The sequence below is a fragment of the Bos grunniens genome, chromosome 4 (assembly GCF_055505025.1).
Source record: "Bos grunniens cultivar Pamir isolate PY7600 chromosome 4, Bosgru_T2T1.0, whole genome shotgun sequence".
In the NCBI taxonomy this organism is placed as follows: Eukaryota; Metazoa; Chordata; class Mammalia; order Artiodactyla; family Bovidae; genus Bos; species Bos grunniens.
Genome location: NC_141168.1, coordinates 100,630,349 through 100,657,772, shown reverse-complemented (window position 1 = coordinate 100,657,772; position 27,424 = coordinate 100,630,349). Strand labels below are relative to the sequence as shown.

At 38.6% G+C, this 27,424-nt stretch overlaps 1 protein-coding gene across 2 annotated transcripts in view; it reads right to left on the bottom strand.

The window, feature by feature from the left end:
- Nucleotides 1-27,424, bottom strand: part of THSD7A (thrombospondin type 1 domain containing 7A) — a 546,002-nt gene that overhangs the window by 164,011 nt on the left and 354,567 nt on the right. For both annotated transcript variants that reach the window (XM_086397610.1, XM_086397611.1), the window contains exons 5-6: nt 10,533-10,688; nt 8,994-9,206 (exon numbers count right to left, since the gene is read on the bottom strand). In XM_086397610.1, coding sequence (XP_086253736.1) covers nt 8,994-9,206; nt 10,533-10,688 — 369 coding nt within the window. The remainder of the gene's footprint in view (nt 1-8,993; nt 9,207-10,532; nt 10,689-27,424) is intronic.

Here is a 27,424-nt window from a genome sequence, read left to right as displayed (position 1 = left end):
CCACCCAGGAAGCCAAAAAAAGAGTCCCTGCACCTGAACCCTTGTCCCTGAGATACCTCATCTACATTTGAACTAGATGCAGATCATGAGATAGTAACTTTAAGCCTGATGACCTAACTGCCTGAGAATTTTGATAGTCTCAGGTGAAAAGGGGGTGTACCTTGCATTTTAGAGGAATGAAAACAACTGTGACCAGATGGTGGACGGTGGTAAATAAAATCCTTTGCCACAATTCTTTGTAATGTCTCTCATCAAGCGGTAGAGCTTGTTTCTCTCTTCATTAAATCTGAGTTGTCTTTGGGACTTCTTTTGACCAAAAGAATGTGGCAGAAGTAACATCGGACAAGCTCGAGAGTCTTGTCAGCTTCTGTTTCCGTCCTTTTAAAGCAGTGCCCTATGTCCACCATGTAAGGAAGCTGTTAGCCCAAGTGAGAATGAGAGCCCCTGTCAAGAAGCACCAACACACCTCAGCGGGCAGTTCACATCAGCTGGAAAATATGTGAGGGACTCCACCTTGCATCTGGCTCCAGGCACAGCCAAACCTCTGCAAGTGAGCACAGTCAAACCCGAACAGGAACTTGGCAGAATCACGAGAAATCCTAATCAGTTTTGTTTCAGCCATTGAGTTTCGAGGTGGTTTACTGCCTGGCAACAGTTACATGACACATGACCTGAGAGGTAGGAAAGAAATCAGAGGGATGGAGACTCAACGAAATCAGGGGAAACAGAGTCAGCTAGAGGAGATTACGAGATAAACAAAGTCACAGAGGCACATAAGAGAGAGAGACAGTGTAAGGGATGAGAATCTGTTAGGTTTAATCTGTTAGGAGAATCTGTTAGGTTTAACAGTCAAACTCCAGTTTAAATGATTGAAGGATGTGTCTTCTATCATACTGGCTTTTACTGCCCCAGCTATGAGAAAACTGGCTGCCCTGGGTTATGTTAAGGCACTTGACCACTTAGGATAGTGAAAAGCTATTTTCTTTCTCTTGCATTTGCCATTTCAAGTGGTAAATAACACTCAGTGAGAGATTTATATCATCCAGTTAAGTGGTTAGCAAACTACTGTTCACTTAACTTTCATTCGAGGTTTCTGCTATAACTATCCTACTTTAAAGAAGAAACTTCCTTATAAAACTCTGCTCTTCGCTAAGATACTGCTAGGCAATGGAACACTGGCTCAATCCTGATGACTTCCTTATAAATAAAAAAGTATTTTTTATTTATATCATATCAAAACATAATATACATATCACACAGGCAGGCATGCTCAGTTGTGTCTGACTCTTGAGACCTGCCAGGCTTCTCCATGGAATTTTCCAGGCAAGAATACTGAAGTGGATTGCCATTTCTTCCTCCAGGGGTCTTCCTGACTGAGGGATACAACCAGTGTCTCCTGCATTGCGGGCAGATTCTTTACCACAGAGCCACAGGGAGATCCATACATTCCACACACACTTACATATACAAATGCACAAAGCTAGATCAGGACATCTGATGCCAGATTTTTTAAGACCAGAATAAAATTGTGATTACTACAAACCAACACTGAAGAATAGCTTGTTGTCTTAAACTTTCTAAAAAGGCTATAATGACCTTCATCTTTACAACAAATTGAATAGAGAATCTCAACCGAATTATAGGAAACAAACTCTTACCAACAGTGTTAGATGATCCTAATTGTAAAGTAAGAGAGCTTAGATTTAAGCATAATATCCAACCTAATTATATTCCAAACACATTAAATGACATAGCATTCTACAGGAAGGAAACTCCTTAGTTGATTTATTGCCTAAATTATGGAAAAACAATTCAGTTATAGGACATATTCGTGCATTTAAAAAGATCAGCTTTTCCACATAATGGCTATGTAATTTGTGTTAAGAAGTAGATTCCAGTTCCAAAGAGTGATCACGGTTTTGAAATTGTGTTCTACAGATATTTCAATTGATCTGAACTCAAAGTTTTAGGAGCAAATCATAGGTTAGCTTCCCTTCTAAACTTACACAAATTTTAACTGACGTTTTCATCACTCCTCCTTCTGTATTATGAGGTTCTTGTACATTATTGATAATAATTATGGAAAGATACAGCACAAAGGGTATTATCCTGATGGAAAAAAGCAAAAATATTTAAGAATAGGTTTTTCAATTTCAAGTTCTTGAAAAGATATGTCAACATTTTCAACTATTGAACAACCTCAATGCCTGCTACTTGGGTGTTTTAAAGTTTCTGAGCCTTCTGAAATTCCACTTTCCATTTAACTTAAAATAGAATTATTTAAATTTCACTGGAGAATTCATGAACAATTATGTCATAATAGCTGGAAGTTTCCTGGACCTACCTTCCTCCTTCCAGATAGCATCTGTGGGCCAGTGGTTGACTGGTTGGAGAGTATAAAACCCCAGCTCCTTTATTTTGAAAACTATAAGCTTTGGGATTTAATTGACACTCCAGAGTGTCTTACCTGCTTAGACTGTGTCTGAAACTTCGGTGTTTCTTTGTGCAGAAAGGAGTTCACTTAGCAGGCCTGAGACTGCTACCCTTAGACACTCTTGATCACTCTGGCCCATAGCTTGCATCTAGAAACTTGAATATCTGCAGGGCTCTACGTTCTCTGGGCTTCCCTGATAGCTCAGTTGGTAAAGAATCCACATTCAATGAGGGAGACCCTGGTTTAATTCCTGGGTGGGGAAGATTCCCTGGAGAAGGGATAGGCTACCCACTCCAGTAGTCTTGGGCTTCCCTTCTGGCTCAGCTGGTAAAGAATCTGCCCACAGTGAGGGAGACCTGGGTTCAATTCCTGGGTTGGGAAGATCCCCTGGAGAAGGGAAAGGCTACCCTCTCCAGTATTCTGGCCTGGAGAATTCCATGGACAGTCCATGGAGTTGCAAAGGGTTGGATACAACTGAGCGACTTTCACTTTCCATGCTCTCCAAATAATTAAAATTTTGCTCACTGTGCATAAAGCATTTTTACAAATAATTGCTGCTTAGACTGAAAGACTGCTTTCCTTGTGGGAGTCTGCAATTTTGGTATGTGCTACTTAGCAGGTCAGGCTTTCCCTAGTGGCTCAGTGATAAAGAATCCACCTGCCAATGCAGGAGATGGGGTTTGATCCCTGGGTCAGGAAGATCCAATGGGAGGAGGAAATGGCAACCCATTCCAGTATTTTTGTCTGGGAAATCACATGGACAGATGAGTCTGGTGTGCTAGACCTTGGGGTAGCAAAGAGTCGGACACAACTGAGCACAGCACACAAACGGAAGGTGACTGCATGGCTGAGTCAATACTAACTCGTGACTCCTGGGCTCAGATGAGCTTTCCTCGTAGACAACACTTCACACATGTCACAATTCACTGATGGAAAATGACGCACATCCTATGTGATTTTGTTGGGAGAGGACTCTCAGATGCTTGCGCCTGGTTTTCTTCAGACTTTGCCCCCACTTTTTTCTTTTGCTGATTTTGCTTTGTGTCCTTTTGATAAAATAAATCATGTACTAAGTTCTATAAGTTCCTCTCCTTAATTAAGGACCTGGGGGTGGTCTTGGGTACCCAAAACACACTCCCCTTTCAATATTTTGCTTCTTCATTCCCCATTTTCTTATTGGCTTTCCCTGAGAGCACATCCTTAATCAACTGTTGGCATCCCAATCCTCAACGTGGTCTATGTCTCTAGGGCAGCTCATGAATATTCTCAATCAGACCAAATATTAGTTTCAACTAGAAGCTTTGTAATCTCTATTCCTGGGATGATTTTCTCCTTACCTCTTATACTCTTTTCCAAATACCTCTATCCCCCTCCAAACTGTTGTTCTCTAATAAATATATATTTGGACAAATTAATTCAGCATTTACATGATTTGCAAATTGCATATATATTGTATGTACAGCAAGACTTAAAATAGAACAGCCTTGCCCCATTTCTCCCCATACCGAGTCCTATTTTCCAGACACAAAAATTTTCCATACTTTTTAGGTGTTTATTCCTGATTTACTTCAGGATACCAAGTTTTACATTCCTCTTAATACTGAATACCTGGGAAAAAAGAAGTACAACATGAACTGCTTAGGAAAGAAATAGTATTCAAGTCTCTCCTTCCTTCTACTCATATGCGGACACATATCTTGTTCCATGAGGGAGAGGAAGAAATTGGTGGTAAAAATTAAGAAAGATTAAGAAGTCATATGACAAGCCAGTGCTTGGGATATTAGAGTCATCTTCAACCATCTTTCACAGTTTGTTCTTCTGGAACTTCTGCCGATATACAGAAATGGTTCCCAAAACAGGCAGAAAAATTTACTTTAAAGACCTGCTTCAGTACTACTCTCTTAGTTGTCTTAACCTTATGTCTTCTTCAGCATTACCCAAATCCAGCCAGTTTGCTTTGGTGCTGGGAGTCTTTGGATAAAAGAGTCAGTTCCTAGGTTCCACCAAAACAATCCTGTTCTCATTTTAGTACAGGGGTTCACAAACTTCATTGTGCATGCATCAGAATTATCCAGAAATCTCCATAAAATGCAGCTTTCTGGAACTTGCCTCCATATATTGTAATTAAGTGAGTCTGTAGATAAGATAGGAATCTGGTTTTATAGCACACTTAAGGAGATTTTGATACTGGGGGATCCAAGATACCCTTTGACAAAGCAGATCTAGCATCTTACAGGGTAATTTGAAAAATACTTGCATATAATAAAAATATACATATGTACATATATCTCATATCTATCTATAGATGACTTAAAACATCTAATGTTATTTATGTGTATGCTCAGTCGCTCAGTCATGTGTGACTCTTAGCGACCCTATGGACTACAGCCTGCCAGGTTCCTTTATCCATGGGATTTTCCAGGCAAGAACACTAGAATGAGTTGCCTTTTCCTAATCAAGGGGATCTTCCCAACTCAGGGACTGAACCTGTGTCTCTTGTGTCTCCTGCACTGGCAGGCAGATTCTTTACCACTGAGCCACCTGGAAAGCCCTAAAATTATGCGTAATTTTTTTTTATCTGTACATGAAAAATCTGTTGGCATTCTTAGAAATCCAATAGTTTTTAACCACAGTGGCATGACACAATGGTGTGCTACAATCAGGGTTCAGGTGTATGTTAAACATTTGTTGTTAATGACATTTAGAGTAAGTCAGTTACTCTTAACAAATGAATTGCAATAATTTAAGGTTATCTATATAATCATGACATTCCCAGTTAGTTGAATTTTGATACACTTTACCTAATAGAAGAGGAAGGAATTGAGCTTCAATAACAGTATAATACACTTGGAGGTCATGGCTGGATACTGCTCTTACTATTGTACCATTAATGTAAGTAGCTGTGTAATCAGGGATTGTATTGATTTACTTCTATAAAAATATTATTTTAGGGTTTCATAAAAATCTCTGTCAAGTGTGAATATGACTCATGCATGTCAGTGTCACTGGTTAGATGTTAACTTTTACTCATGTGGATAAAAATGAGAAAGGCAGCATAGAAACTCCAGGAAAACAGTAGTTTTGAAATTCACACAGAAAGGTATCAGTATTCAGATTCCTGGAATAGAACACATGATAATGAAATATGGATAGCATCATTTTATATGCATAGTATGATTTTATATCATCTTAGATGGAAACAATATTTGATTCATAGTATCCTTACATAATCAGTAAGATTACAGACTATTTTTCACTTTCGGCCTAATAGCCCTGCTTTCCTTCTGTCTCTAAGGAACCAATTTGGGAAACAAAGTACACTTGCCTCATCAATTTACAGCTTTAAATAAAACACAGACTGCTGCTGCTGCTAAGTCGCTTCAGTCGTGTCCGACTCTGTGCGACCCCATAGACGGCAGCCCACCAGGCTCCCCTGTCCCTGGGATTCTCCAGGCAAGAACACTGGAGTGGGTTGCCATTTCCTTCTCCAATGCATAAGAGTGAAAAGTGAAAGGGAAGTCGCTCAGTCGTGTCCGACTCTCAGCGACCCCGTGGACTGTAGCCCACCAGGCTCCTCCATCCATGGGATTTTCCAGGCAAGAGTACTGGAGTGGGGTGCCATTGCCTTCTCCGAAAACACAGACAAATCCTGCTAAACCTGGAAGAAGGCAGATTCTGGGTTTGCTCACAGATTCAGCATCCTTGAGGATCCCACTTACCCGCTGCCCCATCACACCAGACCGTTGGTGCAAAGTTCCTGCCTTTGTGCTCAGAGATCTGGCACTGCTTTTCTGAAGGTCTTTTAATTATGAGTAATATTTTTTTTCTGTTACACATAAAACGTTCCTCTCTTTCTAGAGAGGCTAATTGCCTCCTTGAGTTCTCCTTTGTCTCTCATTTTTGTTACACCCCTCTGTCAGAGAATCTATACAAAACTTCTCTTGGGGGTTCTTCCAAGTCTTTCCCAATCCTGCTCCTTAGAAGTCAGCTGGGAAAATGAACAGTAACAGCAAGCAACAAATCCTAATGATCCCAAAAGCCTGGTAAAGAATAATTTAGAAGAAAAGAGACTTTAGACACTTTGTGATCATTAACAAAGTTGTGAAATTTGTGAGGAAGTTGGGAGAAAAAAGATTTTTTTTTAAAATTATTTGTTAGATTCACAGGCTCTAATTCCTCATTTCCCTAGTTGAGCTGTAACTTAATTATAAAACAAAATCTATAGCCACAGACAGGCCTAGAGGTACAGTCTGTACAACTAATCAACTTTAATTCCCTGGGCTCGATTTAATTACAAAATGACATTCAATGCAGCTGCTAAACACTTTACCAGATGACCACATGATAATACTCGTATAGCACTTACAGGTCCCCAGCTTTTGAGCTGATTCTAGCAGTGCAATTATTTTTCAGGTATAATAAATTTGAACAGCTCTAGGATTTATAATAAAAGATTCTCTTGATTTTATATATCTCTGGAGTTAAGCCAGCTAAAGTATTGAGTTGCCCTACAACTAATATATGTCAGGGAGTAAAACATAATGACAGAGGAGATGTCCTGATAAAGAACAATAATAACAAACTGAATTTCAGTAACACATTTCTTACCTTTTAAAATTCATTGTCTTTGTTTGGTGGACAAAGTGAAATCTGCCTTATGTATACTGAGTTATCAACTTGTATTTCAGATTATGACACATTATTTTTGAATGTAACTAGACATAGCTAACTCATTTGTCTGCTTGTCTCAACGTTCCATAAGAAAATTTGGGAAGTGATTCTCCTACAAAATATTTTTTTACCTGACAAAATTAATCACTAATGTTTTTAAAATAGTCAGCTCCTCTAGTATATTTCAAATGTATTCAATTTGTACAAACATCCAGGAAGACCACTGCGATATGTAAGATCTGATTTTTCATTTTATAACATTTAGCCGGAAGTTCCATGCATAATTAACTTTTCATCTTAGAGCTGTTTTCATCCTAGCCCACACAGATATACTTTTAATAATACTTGGGATCCCAGTTTCTCCCTAGGTCTCTAGGAGGTTAAGAAAAATTATTTAAATTGAGGAAAAGGAATCAAGAAGCAGTATCATTAAGGGAGTTACTAATGATGCTAAAATAAATATGACCCTTACTGCTTTTCCAGCAACTCACATGGTAATGTAGTGTCATTTGATTCAAATTAGGATTTGAAGTGGGTTTATAAACATAGCAGGATGCGTTCCATTTGCGTCCTTTCTCCTAGATGTTAATCCTCTTTTCTTTCCCTTTAGAGTAGAACTGGGTACAAGCTAAAGAGAGGATGTATCATAACTAATTATATCTACAGAGAAAAGAACAACATTCACTGTCAAGTATCTGGAGCTCTAATCCCCTTCACATTCACCTTCCAGCCTCCAGTGCCGGTTCAGATTTTACCTGATGCGGTCCTGCTCGACTACCTGAGACACCAGACAAAGACAACACTGCACATTTCAAAGTTGAAAGGCTCATTTCTCAGTCCTGGCAGTGCTTGTCAGTCTCTTACCCCAGAGAGTATCCTTCTCTACTGAGCAGTGATTGAGTCACAGGAGGAAAAGATTCTGTTTGCTGGAAGGAAATAGGATAGAAGGAATCATGACGGTTACCAGATGTTCCAGTGGCCCTGCGGGGGCACCGGAACGTTTCTGCGCATGCTGTAAACAGCGGCAACTGTCATCCATGGGACCCTGCGGCGTGGTGCTCACGCTGCTCTGATGTGCAGTCACAGGATTCCAGAGTTGGAAGGGACCTTAGAGACAATTTTAGCCAGAGATTTACACTACGTCTGGGGGAGTTCTGTGTTTCCTAAGTGTAATTCAGGGATTGCTAAAGAGTCAGGGGGAATCTCCCTGAAACAGCAGCATCACGCTTGGAAAGGATGCAAAAATCTTCAGTCAAGGCTGAGAGCAAGGCAATATATTTTATCAAACAAAAATCAGTTGTAAAGTCCTGGGTAATTCCTATGGTTCAAGAAGAGAACTTTGTGGAAAATCCTCACCCAGGGGGGCTCTATGACATTCCTGGAAGGGAGAGTCCCAGAGTTCAGAAGGTTGATTCAGGAGGAACTCTAGGCTGCAATAGGAATCATGGCTTGGTAATCATTACTAAGACACACTAAGGGTGGGAGATGAAGGCTTCTCAAATCAAGTCAACCAAAGCTAACAACTCTTCTTTATTTACATACCACTTTCTATGGCAAATTAAAAAATCTTAGAAAAATGTTACCTCTCATTGTTTTTACACCTTGTCTTGATGATGGCTTCTTATTGCATGTTACTTATTTTAAAAGTGAAAATACCCTGTGATTGTTTAAAGACCCTCCCCACAGCCACCATCAGAAAAAATGAAAGAGAGAAAGAGAAGAAAGAGGAAGGAAAGAAGAAAGGATGGAAGGGGCAGCTGTTTCTGTGTTTGTAAACAGAACCAGCTATGCTGCGAGAAGACATGATATTTTAACACAAGGAAAAGTATTTCTCCAGGGCCAAACAAAACAACCATAAAATAAAAGGAGGACAGATAATCTTTCTTACCATCACTGTTGATGCACACAACCTCTTGAACTTGCGTGCCTGGACCGCACTCCTTGCCATTATCTGGTTCACAGTCGCCGAGCCTCACCGCTTTCCAGTCATAGCAGGATGGCTCCTCACAGGGAATGGCTTCCAGTAAGTGAGGGCAGTTCCCAGTGCCTCCAGAGCCTCCAGTGGGCTCATTGGTGATGCGCCGCTTCCTCAGTTTGAAACCTGAATTGTTGGGGAAGGAAAATATCCTTTGTTACCATCATGGGTTGAATATTTCAGAAGGCTGAATGAAACCCTAAGTTAAAGCAGGATGAAGGTAAAGGGTAAAATTCATATGTGCTTTATTCACTAGTCCATCCCCAAACTCTAGTTTAATGGGAGCTCATTAATAATTTATTAGATGAATACATGAATGAACAAATGGCCAAAGAGGGACTTTTAGTGTTAGTTTACTATAGTAAAAATAAAGCAAGAAAAGAGCTGGAGAGAGAGAAAAAGAGAGAGGAGATTTTGCTTTTGGTTAATTTGGAAAGTCTGTAGTTATAAAATGTTCAAAGACAATGAAATCTCCAAAGACACCATAAAATCTCAATCCATTCAGAAATATTCATGATCCCAATAAAAGTGGTATTACTTTGAATTCCTCAACAGGCTTATGTGGTTAAACTTGAAAAGGAACCTCTGAGAAGTTGGATGATCTCAGGAAATTGTCTCTTTGAGCCTTAGTTGATTTTAGACTCCCCAGAAATTTGAATTAGGGATATAATCCATCTGGGTTCTAATGAGGAGTATTCAAAGACCTGCTCTGTGCTTTAATAGCACCTAAGTGTTGCCTTGTCTGACATTGTATGACAAAATTAGTAAGTCTGTCCATTACTAAGTGAACATACTAGAATCACTAGAAAGCTGTCCTTTGACACAAAATAGAAAAGTGTTTTCAATTACTAGATCATGTGAAAAATCACTCTACCGTGCCTACCACATGAGAAACAACTGCATTTATTTTACTTCTTTCAGATATAACATTTGCATCATAAAAGTAATAGTCATTATTTTCTCATCTTAAAATAATAAGGAGTTCTATTTATTAGGTACTAGCTATGGGTCAGGCAATGAAATAAATGCTTTATGTTTTATCTCCTTGGATCTTTAAAGAAAACATGGGTGCCAGATCAGATTACATCACTTTTACAGATGAGGGGATAAAGACTTACATTAATTAACTTATCTAAACAGTAGAGGACAGAACAGGTTTCCCAATTCAGGTCAGTATGACACCATAGCTCATCTTAACCACTGCACCAACTGCCTTAGATGTTCTCCATCTGTTGTCTAAAATAATAAGCATCTCGCCTACATTCTGCAGTTTTTATCTTCTGGTGTCATTACCAGAGTGGGTTTATACTTTTTTTGTAATCAGTACTCTTTAGCCATTCTAGAAAATACTGTCAACAAATGATCACAGGAACACGCAGCAGCATTTGTTAATAATTCATGGTTTGACTCCATTGATGGGAGTTTCAAGCATGCCATTTTAGTATTACATACCTTTTTTGCCTTGCTGGTCATTACAGTTTTCATAAGTACAAGGTCCCCAAGCTGTCCAAGGTGAAACCTTACATTCAATAGGACAGGGAATGTGGCACAGCTGTGTCGTGTTGGGGACAGGGCCAGTGCATGATTTCAAGTCCACTGGTTTTGGGGCTGTTTGGAGACAAAGAGAGATCCCTTAAGCATTAAACATAGTACTGGTCAATAATATGATTCTTCTATGTGTATGAAGAAGGAAAAATGCTTAGAGAAGTGTCACAAAGACATTACTTCAATGCTTCTCAGCTCCATCCTGAGAATAAAAGGAGAAGGAGAAGGGGGAAAAGGAAGCAATGTGGTGTCATCAAAGGAAACTGGGCTAGAAGTCCTAAAACTGTTTAATCTTCAGCTTCACCACTATGCAATTAATAATGCTGAGTCTAATATTCCTAGCCAATAAAACAATACTTATGGCTAATTTTATTTCTAAAATTTTATAGTCAGATTCTAAAAATGTAGAATTTACTTTGGAGGACTGAACAGAGTAGGAGGGGAAATAAATGTCTATGGAAAATCTCCACTGAGTGCCTTGTGGCACAATAGTCTCTGTTTTGGCCCACAGAAAGGTACCTGGTGGATATGATGAAGGACCAAATGGGGCATCTGTATCTCCAACTGCATGACTCACCAGGTGTTCCAGAACTTTCAAGAGTACAGCACCTGCGTATGTGATCCAAAGCTCAGAACTGCTAAAGGGACTAATTTATAACTGTCCATGTATGTTCATGAGTTGATCAATGAACTGTGGATAAATACTGCTAGCCTATGCTTCTTTCTTCCTTTGATGACTGCAATTTGGCTATTTTGTACAACACATACATTTGACAGTTAATGTCAGATGGTGTCCATAGTTCTGGTTAAAAATGACTAAGTGAGAAAGATACTTGAAGCTATAAAGACATCAGAAGAGAATCAAGTTTACTACTGTCATAAAAATTTAAAGAAGCAAATGTCTTAGACACACATTTCCTTTAATGACAGCTAGCTTCTGTTATAGTCTGGTACTCTGAAAAGCCCATCCATGTAGCACAAAAAGCCTGACATAATAAGAGATTTAACTCTTAGGTTCTTTATGTAAAAGTGAAGTGAAAATCACTCAGTAGTGTTTGACTCTTTGCGACCCCATGGACAATACAGTCCATGGAATTCTTCAGGCCAGAATACTGGAGTGGGTAGCCTTTCCCTTCTCCAGGGGATCATCCCAACCCATTGAACCCAGGTCCTCCGCATTGCAGGCAAATTCTTTACCAGCTGAACCAGCAGGGAAGCCCACGTTAAGGACTATCAAATTCCAATTACATGGGATTGCATATAGATGTTCATAGAGAAAATAAAATATTTTAAACTATAATATCCCAACTTTTAAATAAAAATATTCAATATATCTACTTGTAGTTTAAATATTAAAGCAAACTTAGGTACTTGCATATCCCTCAACTTTCTACATACAGAAACACACACAATCATAAAGGCTAGTATATTAACTCCTCTTTCTGCCACATTTTTCAGTTCTGAAAAATATTCTACAGAGTTTTCCTCCAAGAAGTACTTATTTCCCTCCCTTCTGAGTCATAGCCCTCCCCTTCTCCCCTCCCATACACAATGAAGTGAAAATACATGACTGGGCATCCCTAACTTGCTTAACCTGAGCACCATGCGCATTCTCACTTAGGTTTATCAGAATTGCTACTAATTTGTATCGTAACATTAGCCAAAGCCAAAAATGATTAACTGGATTGCTTCCCAACAGTGAAAGACCTTGGCACAGTAATGACAGAAAATACAGAAATAAATGCTTCATTTGTCTGAATATAAAAAAAATGACACTGATAATATGTATCTCACATAAAATGATTTGTTTTTAATATTCTTACAGGCATAAGAATCTTGGGATGGTTGATTTCATGTGGCAACTTGCCTGGGCTAAGGGAAGGTGAAGCACTGTTTCTGGGTGTGTCTGTGAGGTCACTTCTGGAAGAGACTGGCATTTGAATCAGTAGACTAAAGCAGACTTTCCTCACCACTGTGGGTGGGGCATCATTCAACCCACTGAGGTCTGAATAGAACAAAAAAGTGAAGGAAGGTCCATTTTTCCTCTTCTTCATCTGGGATATCTATCTTCTGCTCTTGGACATCAGAGTTCCTGGTTCTGGGAAACCAGAAAGTACACCAGTGGCCTTCTTCCCAGGATTCTGGGAGCCGATTCCTATAATGTACTTATATACAACCTATTGGTTCTGTTTCTCCAGAGAACCTTGACTAACGTAAGTCTATAATACATAGAAAAACTCCTACAACTTCAAGTTAACGTAATTCCTTCATGTGTGGAATCTTTCAGTGAAAGTTTTAGTCCTTCAATCATGTCTGACTCTTTGTGACCCCATGGACTGTAGCCCACCAGGCTCCTCTGTCCATGGGATTCTCCAGGCAAGAGTACTGGAGTTGATGGCCGTTCCCTTCTCCAGGGGATCTTCGTGACTCAGGGATCAAATCCTGGTCTCCTGCATTGCAGGCAGATTTAAATTAATGCTTATATGTATACTTACTTGAAAAGTCTCTGTGTTTTATTTTCAGTGAACTAAAAGTAACTTTATGGTTCGGTGTTATCATACAGTTTTGGAAATTAGAGTTGGAAAGTATACAATTGTGAGAACTATTAAAGCCTGAAGAAATTTATTTTATATAGAAAGTTGAAAACTTTAGGAGGAAACAAGGTTTTTTTTTTTTTTTAATTAAGGAAACAGATAAAAACATTAATTCCTGGCCATTTTTCTAAAGTTTAATTTTAACGGTGTATTTTGAGTAAACAAAGAAGAATAATAACTCACAATTCTTTAACTACTAAAAGAAATATGATGAATAAAGGCTTAAGGAAGTATTTCTTGAAGTAAAATATGCTTAACAATCTTCTGCTAAGCTGGCCAACTCAGCACAGAGATAATACAGTTCTTGAAAAACAGTGCCAACTAAAAATTGGCACTTGCCATCTGCCTCTTCAAGGATTAAACGCAAGCTGCTGTGACAGCTGACCTTCAACACACTCTGAAAGGGGTTCAGTGTGGAGACCCAGAAGGAGGCACTCTGTGCTCTGGGTAAAACTAACAGGACAGGCTTTCAGATAGATAGCTTCAGAAGATTTTATGAGCCCACTTCTTGCATCTCCTCATATCTAGAAAAACACTAAAATCCTTTAGAGTGACATCTGCTCCTTATGATTAGCAGCAACCTTCTGCAAAAAATGTGTGCCTGATTGCACGTATTTCCTTCATCAAAATTTTATATATATATATATATATATATACACACACACACACATACACACACACACACTGACCTTCTCCCCTACCTCTTTGGAGGTTTCTCAGAGGTATCTAAAATGCTGTCTCCTGGGCTATAGTCCTCATTTTGCCCCAAATAAAACTTAATTCACAACTTTCACACTGTGCATTTTTTTCCATTGATAAAAGCCTCAATTTCACAGACAACTTTCTATCTATCTTTCATTAATCAAATAAACACAGTGGAGAATATGTATTTGTGTATGATTCTATTCCTTTGATGATTTTCACTGTAGATTTTCTTATCCGGTATATGCTGTTTTGTTTTGTTTTGTTTTGCATTTTCAGTTTTTTTATTTAAAAAAAGATACTGTAAATAAATGTATTCAGCCAGTTTTACAAATATGAATCACACAATTGTTGATCTAACTGATTGGGTTCTGTCTTACACCTTCCCTGGCATACAAAGAGGTGGCAAATTGGGGCTACCACTTCAAGCCTCATGCCCAATATACAGACTGACCAGTGGAGGTAACCAGGATGAAACCATCAGGGAAAGTAAGAGGAGGTTTGGGTAGTGAGAAACATAGGTTCAGCAGAGTCAACTCTATGCCTTCAAACAGTATATGCTGATTAATGTAAATCACAGGTATGAGCCGAACTCTTCAAAAGCTGTCTTTTTTTATTTTTTGCAATGGCTCAAGATTTATCTGAATTCAGTGTGATTCAATAATGAAGTAAAGAACAGACACAGAAGATCTTATTAGGTTCTAGATTAATCTGTGAGATATAACTCCTACAGTTTTATATTACATAATATAGCATTTATTGCTGATCCCTTATTCTCAAACACTGAGAAATGAATTTTTTAGCATGGCCCAGTCATCATTCTTATATAATTTTACTAGAAATTATTAAGAAACTGTTCTTCCAGTATAAGGTCCAAAGAAGTATACATTAGATTTTTTAAAGTCTTATTGTTGATCTCTTGAAAATAAAGGAGATATTTTATTGTTCTCATATGATTTAAAGGGTTTTTACAATTATGTAAAGTTTAAAAATAAAATAAAATTAAAAAAATAATTATATGTACTCTGTATGCTTCACAAGGTCATAAAAGAATTTTATTTTCTAGACTTAGCAATTTTTGTAGGTCTGAAACATTTTGCATTTGTATAGAGTATTACAATAGACAAAAATTCCTTATAGGAGATAAACTTAATCATTTGTTTCCAGTAATGAGGCCAATATGGTATTGTGAAAATATACTCTTTGTATAATCCCTAAGAATAGTGAATATGTAATTTTTTTCAAATTAAGTGCCTTATTCTGAGATAAGTATAGATTCACATGAAATTGTAATTTCACAGAGATCCTACATATCCTTTACCCAGTTTCTCCCATTAGATCTCACAAAACTATAGTATAATACCACAACCAGAATATTGATATTGATACAGCTAGGGTACATGTACTGGGTCAAATAGTATTTCCCTCTCCACCCTGCCTCAAATTCGTGTCTTCTAGAAGCCCATGGACGGTGGAGCCTGCTAGGCTGCAGTCTGTGGGGTCGCTAAGAGTCAGACACGACTGAGCAACTTCACTTTCATGCATTGGAGAAGGAAATGGCAACCCACTCCAGTGTTCTTGCCTGGAGAATCCCAGGGATGGGGGAGCCCGGGGGGCTGCCGTCTATGGGGTCGCACAGAGTCGGACACGACTGAAGTGACTTAGCAGAAGCTCAGAACATGACCTTATTTGGATATAGGGTCACTGCAATAATTAGCTAATGAGGTCCTACTGGACTCAGGTAAGTCTTAATTAAATCCAATGACTGTTGTCCTTATGAGAAGGCCATGTGACGACACACAGAAAAAAAGGAACTGCCGTAAAGTAGAGAGAGATTAGAGTGATGTAGCTACAAAGACTGCCTACATCCACTTTGTTCTTAATCTTACAGGGAAAGAATTCAGTCTTCCGCCATTAAGTATAACATTAGCTATAGGTTTTGGTACATGATCTTTACCAAGTCAAGGATGTTTCTCTCTAGTCCTATTTTTCTGAGAGTTTTTATGATAAATGGGTGGTAAATTTTGCTCAGTTCTTTTTCCCCACTGACTGATATTATCGTGTGAACTTTTGCTCATTAGGCTGTTAACGTGGTGGATTATATGAACTGATTTTTCCAATACTGAACTGGCCATGTTTCCCTGAGTAAACTGTACTTGGTCCCAGTCTTCAATTCTTGGAATGTATAACTGAATTCTGTTGGCTAATATTTTGCTATGGGATTCTGTATCTGTATTTATGAGGGATTTTGGGCTGCAGCTTCCTTTTGGTCCTACTAGCTTGCTGTTTGTTCCTTCTTTTACTGCTGTCTGGATAGAAGTTTCCTGTTCCATATTCAGTGAGTCAGAGTAGTTTTCTGGTAATTTTCTTTGCTTTGACATCTAATTTGTCTGATAGTAATATACCCCATTCCTGCTTTTCTTTGAATAATATTTTCATGATTTATTGTTTTTCATTATTTACTCTCAACCTGGGCTATTGCTATATTTGAGGTTTCTTGTTGAATGTGTATAGTTGGGTCATATTTTTTAATCCACTCTACCAACCAGTATCATTCCTTCTTACATGTTTAGTTTTTTATAGATAGAGAATACATTTTAATTTTCATATGGTGTTGGAAGCAAATTCTAACATTGCCTGAATAGGTATCTGCTGGATCCTTTCAAAATCTGCTCCCACAGGCGTTTCTGGGTGATTTTCTTCTCTCACTCCAAGTCTGAGACATGGGAGGAAAAGATACACCAAGGGAACTCAGCATTTGTCTTTTCTTGAGTTTTAAAATCTCTAGCTTGTCTGCCTCCTTCTCCATCTTTCAGAGTCATTTTATGGTCTGTTTACTAAAGGATTTTTTTTTTTTTAATTTAGTGAGAGAATTAGGAAAAATTACATCTTCTCTATCTTCCTGGAAGCAGAAGCCTATATGTTATTTTAAAAATAAAACTTTTCAACTTTATAACTGGGATCATAAGAAAGGAAAATCCTCAAATGATTCCCCAGATCCAGAGCACAAATCCTGTATAGTACCAGAATCCTAAAGCTGGCCTTTCCTTTGGGGCATTACTGATCCTAATTCATCGAACCTGCATATCTAGATTTCTTTAATTACCAGGGACAAAGGAGGGCATTTTCAGTCAGAACATGCAAGTTTAACTAAACAGGCCATCATTAAGGACATTTCTAAAGGATTTTTTTCTCATACAAAGGGAAGTGAACAGAAAAGCAGGGACTAAGATGGCAGATGGAACAGTGACCAAAGAAAATATTAAACGTGAGTAAGAGCAAACACCAACTGTAAAAGCATAATTGATGTTTAAACAGAGAGTGTGGAAGGCAGAACAGTGGTCTCCTAAAGATCGTATGCCTTAATCCTTGGAATCTGTGAATACATTATCTTAATGGGAAAAAGGACTTTACAGATGTGATTCAGGGTTCAAGCCCTAAGATGAGGGCCTAATCTAACCACATGAGTCCTGAAAAGCAGAGAACCTTTCCCAGCTGGTCAGAAAGGAGAGATGGGATAAGGAAGAGCAGAGTTTCAAAGCATGAGAGGATTTGCCATTTCTGTCTTTGGAGGAAAGGGATAAAAGCCAAAGAATATGGTCTCTAGAAGCTGGGGACAGTCCCCAACTAACAACTAACAAGGAAACAGAGATCTTGGTTCTCCAAATGCGGAAAACTGAATTCTGCCAACAATCCGAATGAGCAAGGAAACAAGTGTTCATTAGAGCCTCTAGAAAGGAATATGGCTCTACCAAAGCCCTGATTTTAGTCAAGTGAGACCCATGTCAGACTTCTGACCTACAGAACTAGAAGATAAAACATCCAGTTTGTGGTCATTTGTTATAGTAGTTATAGAAATCTAATACAGACAGTTACAAATAGCAATATAGAAATAAAATACAAGACTATATAATATGTAAGCTGGTGAAAGGTACTCAGAGATAAAATAGTTTACAGCCCTTGGCAAGGTTAGCATATTAATTATAGATTATATTCATTTGGGTCTGGACTTTAATATTTTAAGGTAATCTCTTTATATAAATAGGATCAGAATATATAACTTCTAAACCAAGGGAAACAACATAACAATAACAAAACTGTTGTAATACATTTAAAGGAAGGCAAGAAAGAAGAAACAAAGAAACAGAAAAAAATGGAACAAAGAGAATAAGATGGAAGAAATGAATACAAGAGGATAGACCACTAAAAGTCAAAGACTATGAGGGTTAATAGAAAAATAAAATCTGAAATGACATTTTATATCTACTAGTTTATCCAAAAACTTATATGTTTGCCAAACCAAGCGCTGAAGAAGATGTGAAGCAGCCACAACAGTTAAACACCACTTCTAGAAAACTAGGTTGTTTTCAACATTTGGGAAAATAACTTGGAATATTCTTCTCAAATGTTTGAAGACAGGCTTACTCCCAGGTATATACCTTGGAAAAAGTCATCAGACATCATTTACCTCAGGAAATATTTACAAGAATTGTCATTGCAGCATTGTTTATAACTGAAAATATCTAGGAATAACACTCAGGTGTCCAACAAAAAGGGAATGGATTTTAAATGATGGTGTCCATACTACTGTGTCAATACAATGTTATACAGAGGTGCAAATAAAACTATAGTACAATCACCACTAAGATGAAATACACAAGTGTATCAGAGTGAAGAAAGCAAACCAAAGAAGAATATATACAAAATGATACTACTCATATAAAGTTTTAAAAAGCAAGTATTATCATCATGTTTGGGGATAAATATGTGTCTGAAAAAGAGGGAGTGGCCACCATTGTCTGTGAACTGGCTTGGTCTTTTCAGCTAGGCTCTGATGGAGTACGACAAAAAATAAGACTACTTCATTGTCTAAGTGAAAACAAGGTCACCATAGGAACCACCAAAATATCAACTATTCCCATGTCCCAGCTAATTAAGAGTGAGGTTTGCCTCTTTATCTATTACAGTTTTGGTCTCCCTCTAGTCTTTGCTACTTTCCAGTAAGGTTAAGATAAACCTGTTTATAGAATCACACCTGCCTCCTTATAGCATTCAATCCATAGCAAAGTCCACTTATTTAAACTCCCCTAAAATAATTACTTAACTGAAGCCCAAATGCTAATATAAGTGCTTTCTGACACTCCTACTGAGATGCCATGGCTTTGCCCAAGTGTGAGTGCATCCTTGCTGCAAAAAGTAATAAATCCAACTTGTTCAAACACAAGTATGTTCCTGGTGGTCTCTGGCTGAAAAGCATGGACAGGTAAAATATGTAAGAAAAAGCAAGAAATGTCAAACATCAGATTTAGAATAGGAGCCCCACCTGTGGATGGAGTGCATATGACTTATTTAATAACAAATGCTTACTGGCATTTACTATGTGCTAGGCAATGTTACGGAGAAGGCAACGGCACCCCACTCCAGTACTCTTGCCTGGAAAATCCATGGACGGAGGAGCCTATTAGGCTGCAGTCCATGGGGTCTCGAAGAGTCAGACACGACTGAGTGATTTCACTTTCACTTTTCTCTTTCATGCATTGGAGAAGGAAATGGCAACCCACTCCAGTGTTCCTGCCTGGAGAATCCCAGGGACGGCGGAGCCTGGTGGGCTGCCGTCTATGAGGTCGCACAGAGTCAGACACGACTGAAGCGACTTAGCAGCAGCAGGAGCAGCAGCAGGCAATGTTATGGTCCCCCAAGTACTTAACAAATATTAAGTCATATAATTTTCACAAAACCCCATGGGATAGGTATTTCAGTTATCTCTCTTTGGGGTGGTGGCGGTGGATAATTATTCCCAAATGGGGAAACTGAGTATGGAAAGGTTAAGTAACTTTCCCAAAGTCATATATCTAGGAAGAGAGTTAGATCCACATTCATGCAGTCTGGCTCCATGATCTTCAGTGTATACTTCTAAGTACTACCCGAAGTGATCTTGGAAGGATAAATGAGAAAGTTTCAGTAAACACACACACACACACACACACATACACACACACACAGGCGAATACATCTAAAATAGGCCATAATGTATTAAAATACAGTTAATGCGGATTATTAATATTATGTATATATGTCATAACAGGGAAAGTGACAGTTGCTCAGTCATGTCCAAGTCTTCATGATCCCTGTGGCCCACCAGGCTCCTCTGTCCATAGAATTCTCCAGGCAAGAATATTGGAGAGGGTAGCCATTCCCTTCTTCAGGGGATGTTCCCAACCCAAGGACTAAAAATGGTTCTCCTGCATTGCAAGTGGATTCTTTACCGTCTGAGGCACCAGGGAAGTCATAACAGTAAAATGAGGCTATCAAGATAATCCAACATCAGCCTTTGTGGCCAATGAGTGAAAATCAATGTGACTTTCAAACATCAGTTGGGAATGAAACTAAATTTTCATTCTACAAGGTATCAAGAACTGGATATCCAATTATTAGTAAATTACTATTAACATGGGATGTTCTATACTTATATTGATAATAATAATAGTAAATACTTAAATTGAATTCACTAAATTCTTTTAATCATCACAGCAATCTCATGAAGTAGGTACAACTGTAGTAACCTCAAGTTTGAAGATGAGGAAACTGAGGCACACAGAGATTAAGTAACTTGCCTAAGGTCACACAGCTAATTAGTGGGAGCTGATATCTGACTTTAGCAACTATGCGCTGACCCATTTTGCTATATACTATGATATGACAATTAGTAGAAGACATGTTCTTCCCCCATTTTTTACCCCAAACTCCTGGAAGTCTATAATATGAAGTGTGGCTTGACTAGGAGACATAATATATTTCTTAAACAGTCTATTTAGTTACTGCTGTGGGGGTGACAGAATAAATTGGGAGTGATATTCATCTGGCAAATGAGTCCTCAGTATTTTAATAAGCAACATTTTAGATTCTCATCTTTTTTTAATACAAAAATTTTAAAGCTAAATAAGTTTTGTTCTAATGCCTAAAAATATACCAAATGTGTTATTTTAAACTTTTTATCATTAAAATATATATTTTGAATCTCAAAACATTTTAAATGACAGATTTCACAACCAGCATACTTCAAATCTGTATGTTCATAAAAAAAAATCTGTATGTTCAATGATATGCCTCCTCTGAGTCATTCAAAAGATATATTAAGGTTCAAAGGTTGAGAAAAATGCAATAGGTTTAATAATTCATTCATCCATTTAGCAAAATGGCTAAGCATTTTACATAAAGTCTCCTGATACTGTATTCATTATCCATTGCCTTCCCTGAAAATCTTATCTTTTTCTTAAAATAGCATTGTTTCTTCAAACAAGTTTATTTGATTGCAAGTTCACAATTACAGGGAAATTCTCTTGGGTTTAAGTCTTGGTTTCTGTGTAGGAACTGACCAAACACCATTATTAAATACAAAGGTGTCTGATAATGAAAGATATTCCAAAGATCTACAAATAAAATCAGTTACAAAAGGCTTTCCTTTCCTTTGTTCTTATTTTGTTCAATGTGTTAAAATATGTATTAGATGCCAACTCTGTGCAAAGCCCTGCCATTGTATTGGGAACCTTTTGCCCAAGGGTGCTAGATGGTCAATGGCAGTGGCAACGATGATTTGTTTTTCTTATTATAAGTATGTGTTAGTAATTTAGGGTCTACGTAACCAAAGTACTTTTAATTCCATGAAGATTCTACTGATGGTCTACTCCACATCCACTTACATGTCAGCTAGAGGCACAATAAAGAACTTATGTCAAGCAAATAAAGTCTTTGCTTTATTCTGAAAATTAATCAAATTCTACTTGTATCAGCAACTGCTTAAAGCTTTTTGAAGATGTTCTTGTACTAAACTTTATCACAGAAAATTTCTTTTATCTTTCATAGGCTGCTATAGTTAATGAGGACATGAAACCTATTTTCTTTTTAATAATAGAAGGCATTGTTTGTAAGATAATGTACTTACACTTTAATCAATTTTGCAACCATATTTAAAATGATGGTTGAGAATTATCTCTCAGTATTTAATGTACTTTGAAGCTCACTGCCAGTCCTTTCTGGCTATGATTAATTCATTATAGAGCTACTGTTTTGGATTAATCATTTCTTAAATTAACACAAGACATATACTTTATTTACGAAGCACAGATGTCTTGAGTTCATTTTCTACACCATGATTAATATTTTCAGTATCTGATGGACCTATCACTGCTTCTATGCAGCTTATGAACTGATAGGCACGATTTTCATCCCCAGCCCATTTGTGCTTGTTTGTCTCTGCCGTTTGGATAACCCCTCGAATCAAATCAAAACATTTGACTGAGGTCACAAAACATTATCCGATTTTTTTTTCTTATATTAGACAGTTTCAGAACAAAGCTATTTGAATGGTCCCTGTGTTTGAAATTGTGGTATATTTACATTTATCTAATTTATCTGTTTAATCTTTGGGGGTTAAACTCTAGGCTTGCTATGTTGCTGTTGTTTAGTTGCTCAGTCGTGTTCCATTCTTTGCGACCCCACGGACGGTAGCCCACCAGGCTCCTCTGTCCACGGGATTTCCCAGGAAAAAATACTAAAGCCATTTAGTATTTCCCAGAAAAAAAAACTTTAGGATTTCCCAGAAAAAAATACTAAGCCATTTCCCTTCTTCAGGAGCTCTTCCTGACCCTGGGATCAAATTCACATATCCTGCACTGGCAGGTAGATTCTTTACTACTGAATCACCAGGGAAGCTCCTCTAGACTCACTCGATTTTGTTTTTTTTTTTTTTTAATATAAATTTATTTATTTTAATTGGAGGCTAATTACTTTACAATACTGTATTGGTTTTGCCATACATCAACATGAATCCACCATGCGTGTACAAGTGTTCCCCATCCTGAACCCCCCTCCCACCTCCCTCCCCACCCCATCCCTCTGGGTCATCCCAGTGCACCAGCCCTGAGCACCCTGTCTCATGCATCGAACCTGGACTGGCGATTTATTTCACAGATGATAATATACATATTTCAATGCCATTCTCCCAAATCATCCCACCCTCGCCCTTTCCCGCAGAGTCCAAAAGACAAGTTCTATACATCTGTGTCTCTTTTGCTGTCTCACATACAGGGTTACTGTTACCATCTTTCTAAATTCCATGTTAGTACACTGTATTGGTGTTTTTCTTTCTGGCTTACTTCACTCTGTATAGTTGGCTCCAGTTTCATCCACCTCATTAGAACTGATTCAAATGTATTCTTTTTAATGGCTGAGTAATATTCCATTGTGTATATGTACCTCAGCTTTCTTATCCATTCATCTGCTGATGGACACCTAGGTTGTTTCCATGTCCTGGCTATTATAAACAGTGCTGCGATGAACATAGAGGTACATGTGTCTCTTTCAATTCTGGTTTCCTCGGTGTGTATGCCCAGAAGTGGGATTGCTGGGTCGTATGGCAGTTTTATTTTCAGTTTTTTAAGGAATCTCCACACTGTTCTCCATAGTGGCTGCGCTAGTTTGCATCTTGGTTTAACAGTCAAGTAAAAGGTGCACTGAATACATTTCATACATTTAGATAAGGTTGTTCCCAAATATTCCAGTAAAGAATACTTAGGTCCAGATTAAAATAAGAAGAGAACCTTTTTCTTTCTTTTCTTCTCAGCTATATATTCTAGTTTTAACTTTTTAATTACGGGTGTTGAGGAGACTGATGGCGGCGAAAAGAGCTAGTCCATGAACACCATTGGCGCTGTCAACTGGACAGACTGGGCAGACTTCTAAGAAAGCCATCTTCCCTCTATAAAGGACTCCACCCACCCTCCAGCTGGTGTGCCGTGGGCACCAAGTGATGGGCTTATTACTGTTTTTGCCTCCAGCCTTCACTCTGCTCTGTTGGTGTCAGGGACAGGACTGCCAGGTCCCTTCCTACTTCTCTTAGGAATTTAACTCCATCTCACAGGGGTTGTTCCTTTGCCCTGGTGCCTCTGTTGCCTCAATCCTATATCATTATCATCTTAGCACACAGAAACTGCTTTAAGCGTCTAGCCACTGAATGAGCTCTCTCCTGGTTTCAAGGGCTGACTGATGCAGGTTGTTCTCTATTTATGGACTCTGAGTGGTCAATTTAGGGAACTACAGAGAGAGATCCATATGCCTATGTTCACAATGCCATATTGCCTAGAGAACAACTATCCTTGTGTCTTGACTCAAATAAAACACTGTTAAGTATTTATAGGGACAAGCATATGTCAGGTAATTTCTCTTGGTGACCCTTATTCCTACAAAACAAGGACATTTAAAAATACATGGGACTGTTCAAAATATATATCTTCATGGCAATGCCAATCATGTTAGGATTTAAATTTCACAAACTTTATCAACAGCTTGATGAGGACATCACTCTCCTACCATGGGGATGTACCATCTGTTGTAACTGCAGATACAGAGGTTTTTTGTTTTTTTTTTCCCCCCACCTTTTTTTTTTTAAACAGGACCTATTGGAGAATAATCTATATAAAAGTTACACTAAAATCTTCCACAGTATTATTGACTGAAATTCCCATTTACAATGCCCCTAACCTAATGAAAACACTAACAAATACTGTAAATTACAATAAGCAGATGTTTGGAGCCTATATTGTTATCCACAATATAATGACAGAGAACCTTAGCAGTTAGAATTTCAAAGAACTGCAACTATTGTTTCAAAAACAGCTATTAAAAAAGTCAGAACATCTAATCAAAGAAGGCCTGCAACCAGCTCTGCAGAGCTGAGCTCCTCCAAATAGAATTGTTCTGATGACCAGGGGTGATAGTCTGCAGGGGCTGCTGTAACAAGATACCACAGAGGAGGTGTCTGTGAGCAGCATATTTGCTCACAGTTCTGGAGACTGCAAGTCCTAGACAGGGGTGCAGGCAGTGTCCCTGAGGCCTCTCTTCTGGTGGCCTTTCACCCTCCTCACACCATCTTTTCTCTGTGTGCTCATCACTGGTGTCTTCCTCTTCCCAGACCTATTGGATCAGGGCCCCACCCTTTTGATCTCATTTAACCAAAATTATTTCTTTAAAGACTTATTTATTTATCTCCAAGAAAAGTCACATTAGGGTTACAGCTTTAACAAATGAATTTGAGGAGGGGGGCACAATTCAGTCCATAATACCAAGCTTAATGGGATATTGAAGGAAAAAATAATTTGGGATATGACTTAAGCATAGTCACATTCACTGGCATATTCAATCAACTTTTCCCTGTTCTTCTGGGGGGAAAAAAAAATCTATGCTAAACTTGCACTAACTCAAGTTTCTCCATGGCAGGTTGCTGCCACTGTTACTGACTACACTTTGTGAAAGTGTTAGTGGCTCAGCTGTGTCTGACTCTTTGTGACCCCATGGACTGTAGCCCGCCAGGCTGTGGGATTCTCCAGGCAAGAATACTGGAGTAGGTAGCCATTCCTTTCTCCAGGGGATCTTCCCGACCCAGGGATCAAACCCGGGTCTCCAGCATTGAGGGCAGATTCTTTACTATTTGAGTCACAAAGGAAGCCCAGCTACACCTTATTCAGAAGCAGAGGTGAATATAATACTTCCAGTATGAGACTTTCTATTTTTCCTGAAATTTTTCATTCTTTTCTCAAAACCTCTATCCATAGAACTCTGGGTGCAAACTCTCATTTCCTGATCACTGCATAGACAGAGGATGTACCTGCCAAAAAGCTTAGAGAAATTTTATGGCATTTCCTTATAATGTCTTGGCTTATAATGTCATTATTAAAAATAAAAAAAAAAAAAAACTTGAAACACTGAGTCAAAGGCCAAAAGCATGATTTATGGGCAGCCTTGACCTCTAACCTCAAAACTACTTACCACCTACAAATAAGCTATTGTCATAATGAGTCTATTGGATCCATGCCCTCTCAGATTTTCTGACCCATCTAGTTATTTTTGCATATCTCAGATCTGATTCTTCTTCTAATTAATTTTCTCCACTTAATCCTTTGTAATTATCTCTACATTTGCCCTTACACTTACTTGGTCAGGGCCAGTGTTTGTGAATATTTACTTAAGTAAGTCACTCAGCGAATGTTGACTCAACACCTATACGTACCAGGCACATACTGGGACACAAGGATGCTCAGGATTTAGGAGAGAACAAAGCAGATAAAGGTGCCAGCTTTCTTGCAGTGGGAATTTTCACTGAAGGAGTGGAGAAATCTAAAAGTAACAAGAAGCTTAATCAACTACTAACTGGCATAGCATGGTATAAGGCAAAAAGAGCCAAGAAGAAAGAGCAGAGGAAGGGGTCCGGGAGTGTGATGGGGAGAGGTGGGCAATTTAAAGTAGGGCGATCACATCTAGCCTCTTTGAGAAAGAGACATTTGAGACAAGGCTGAGGGAGGGGATGGAGTTTGCCAAGCACTTGTCTGGGGGAAGAACATTCCTGGCAGAAGGTGTGGTCCAGGAACTACAGAGGAGGCTCAAGGAACTGGAGAAAAAGGACCAGGAGACAGAGGCATGGGAAGTGGGGTCAGAGACAAGGGGCAGGGGAAGGAGACGGATTTTACTTGGAGTGAGCCACAGCAGAGGCAGGGCTTTGAGTGGAGGAGGGACACAGCCTGACTACGATTTTAAATGACTGCTTTGCTGCTGTGCCAAGAATGGATTGTGGGGGGACAGGGGACATGGTGACACCTGTTAGTATGCTATTCTAACAGTAAAGGCAAAAGAAGACAGTGCTTCAGACCAGAGGTGATAGTGGACATGAAGTGGTCAGATAAATAATGAAGGTAGAGCTGGAAGAATTTCCCAAGGACCTGATGGTGAGAAAGAGAGAAATCAAGAGTGACACCAAAGATTTTGGTCCAAGCAACTAATACCGAACTTCTGGTTGTCACTGCACCATTTCTCATTGTTCTCTACCTTTCAGACTGTGATGAGTTTTGGTTTTCTTTTTTTCCTCACAATGCCTTTCAGAAGATCAGGGTCCTATGCTCCATACAACATTCCAATTGACAGGAATCCCAGTTCCTCCTCTCTGTATGTCTACTCCCGACCTGTTAAGCTTCACGCCATTTAGTTCACTCATTCCTGCAGCTGCCAGCTGAGTTGGCACGTCTAGATGAAATTGCTGGGTTTGACATTTAAACAAAGTTTCCAAGATGTCTAGATTACTCCTATAGGCTATAACATGAGCTATATTAGGCTCTCACATGAGAGCTGCTAATGTTCAGCCCATTCATGGTAAGATATGTGAAGTCCATGCTAAGGCTTGAAAAAAAAAAGTTCTAAAGTTTCTAGCATTAAACTCTAGCATGTGTTTCTAAAATAGCAAAGAAAAGATCAAAGGTGACTGAGTCACAACATCGCTTGTTGGAAAACGTCATTATGTTGCATTAGAACTTTTTGGAACATGCCAAGTTAGTAATTTCTGGGTCTGGGGAGTAGAATCATGGTTTTTCAGGATCCATGCTTAACCTTACAACAGAGCCTTCTCAATTTTCAGTGCATGCAACAATTATTGGAAGGCTGGAGTGAGGAGAGAACTTG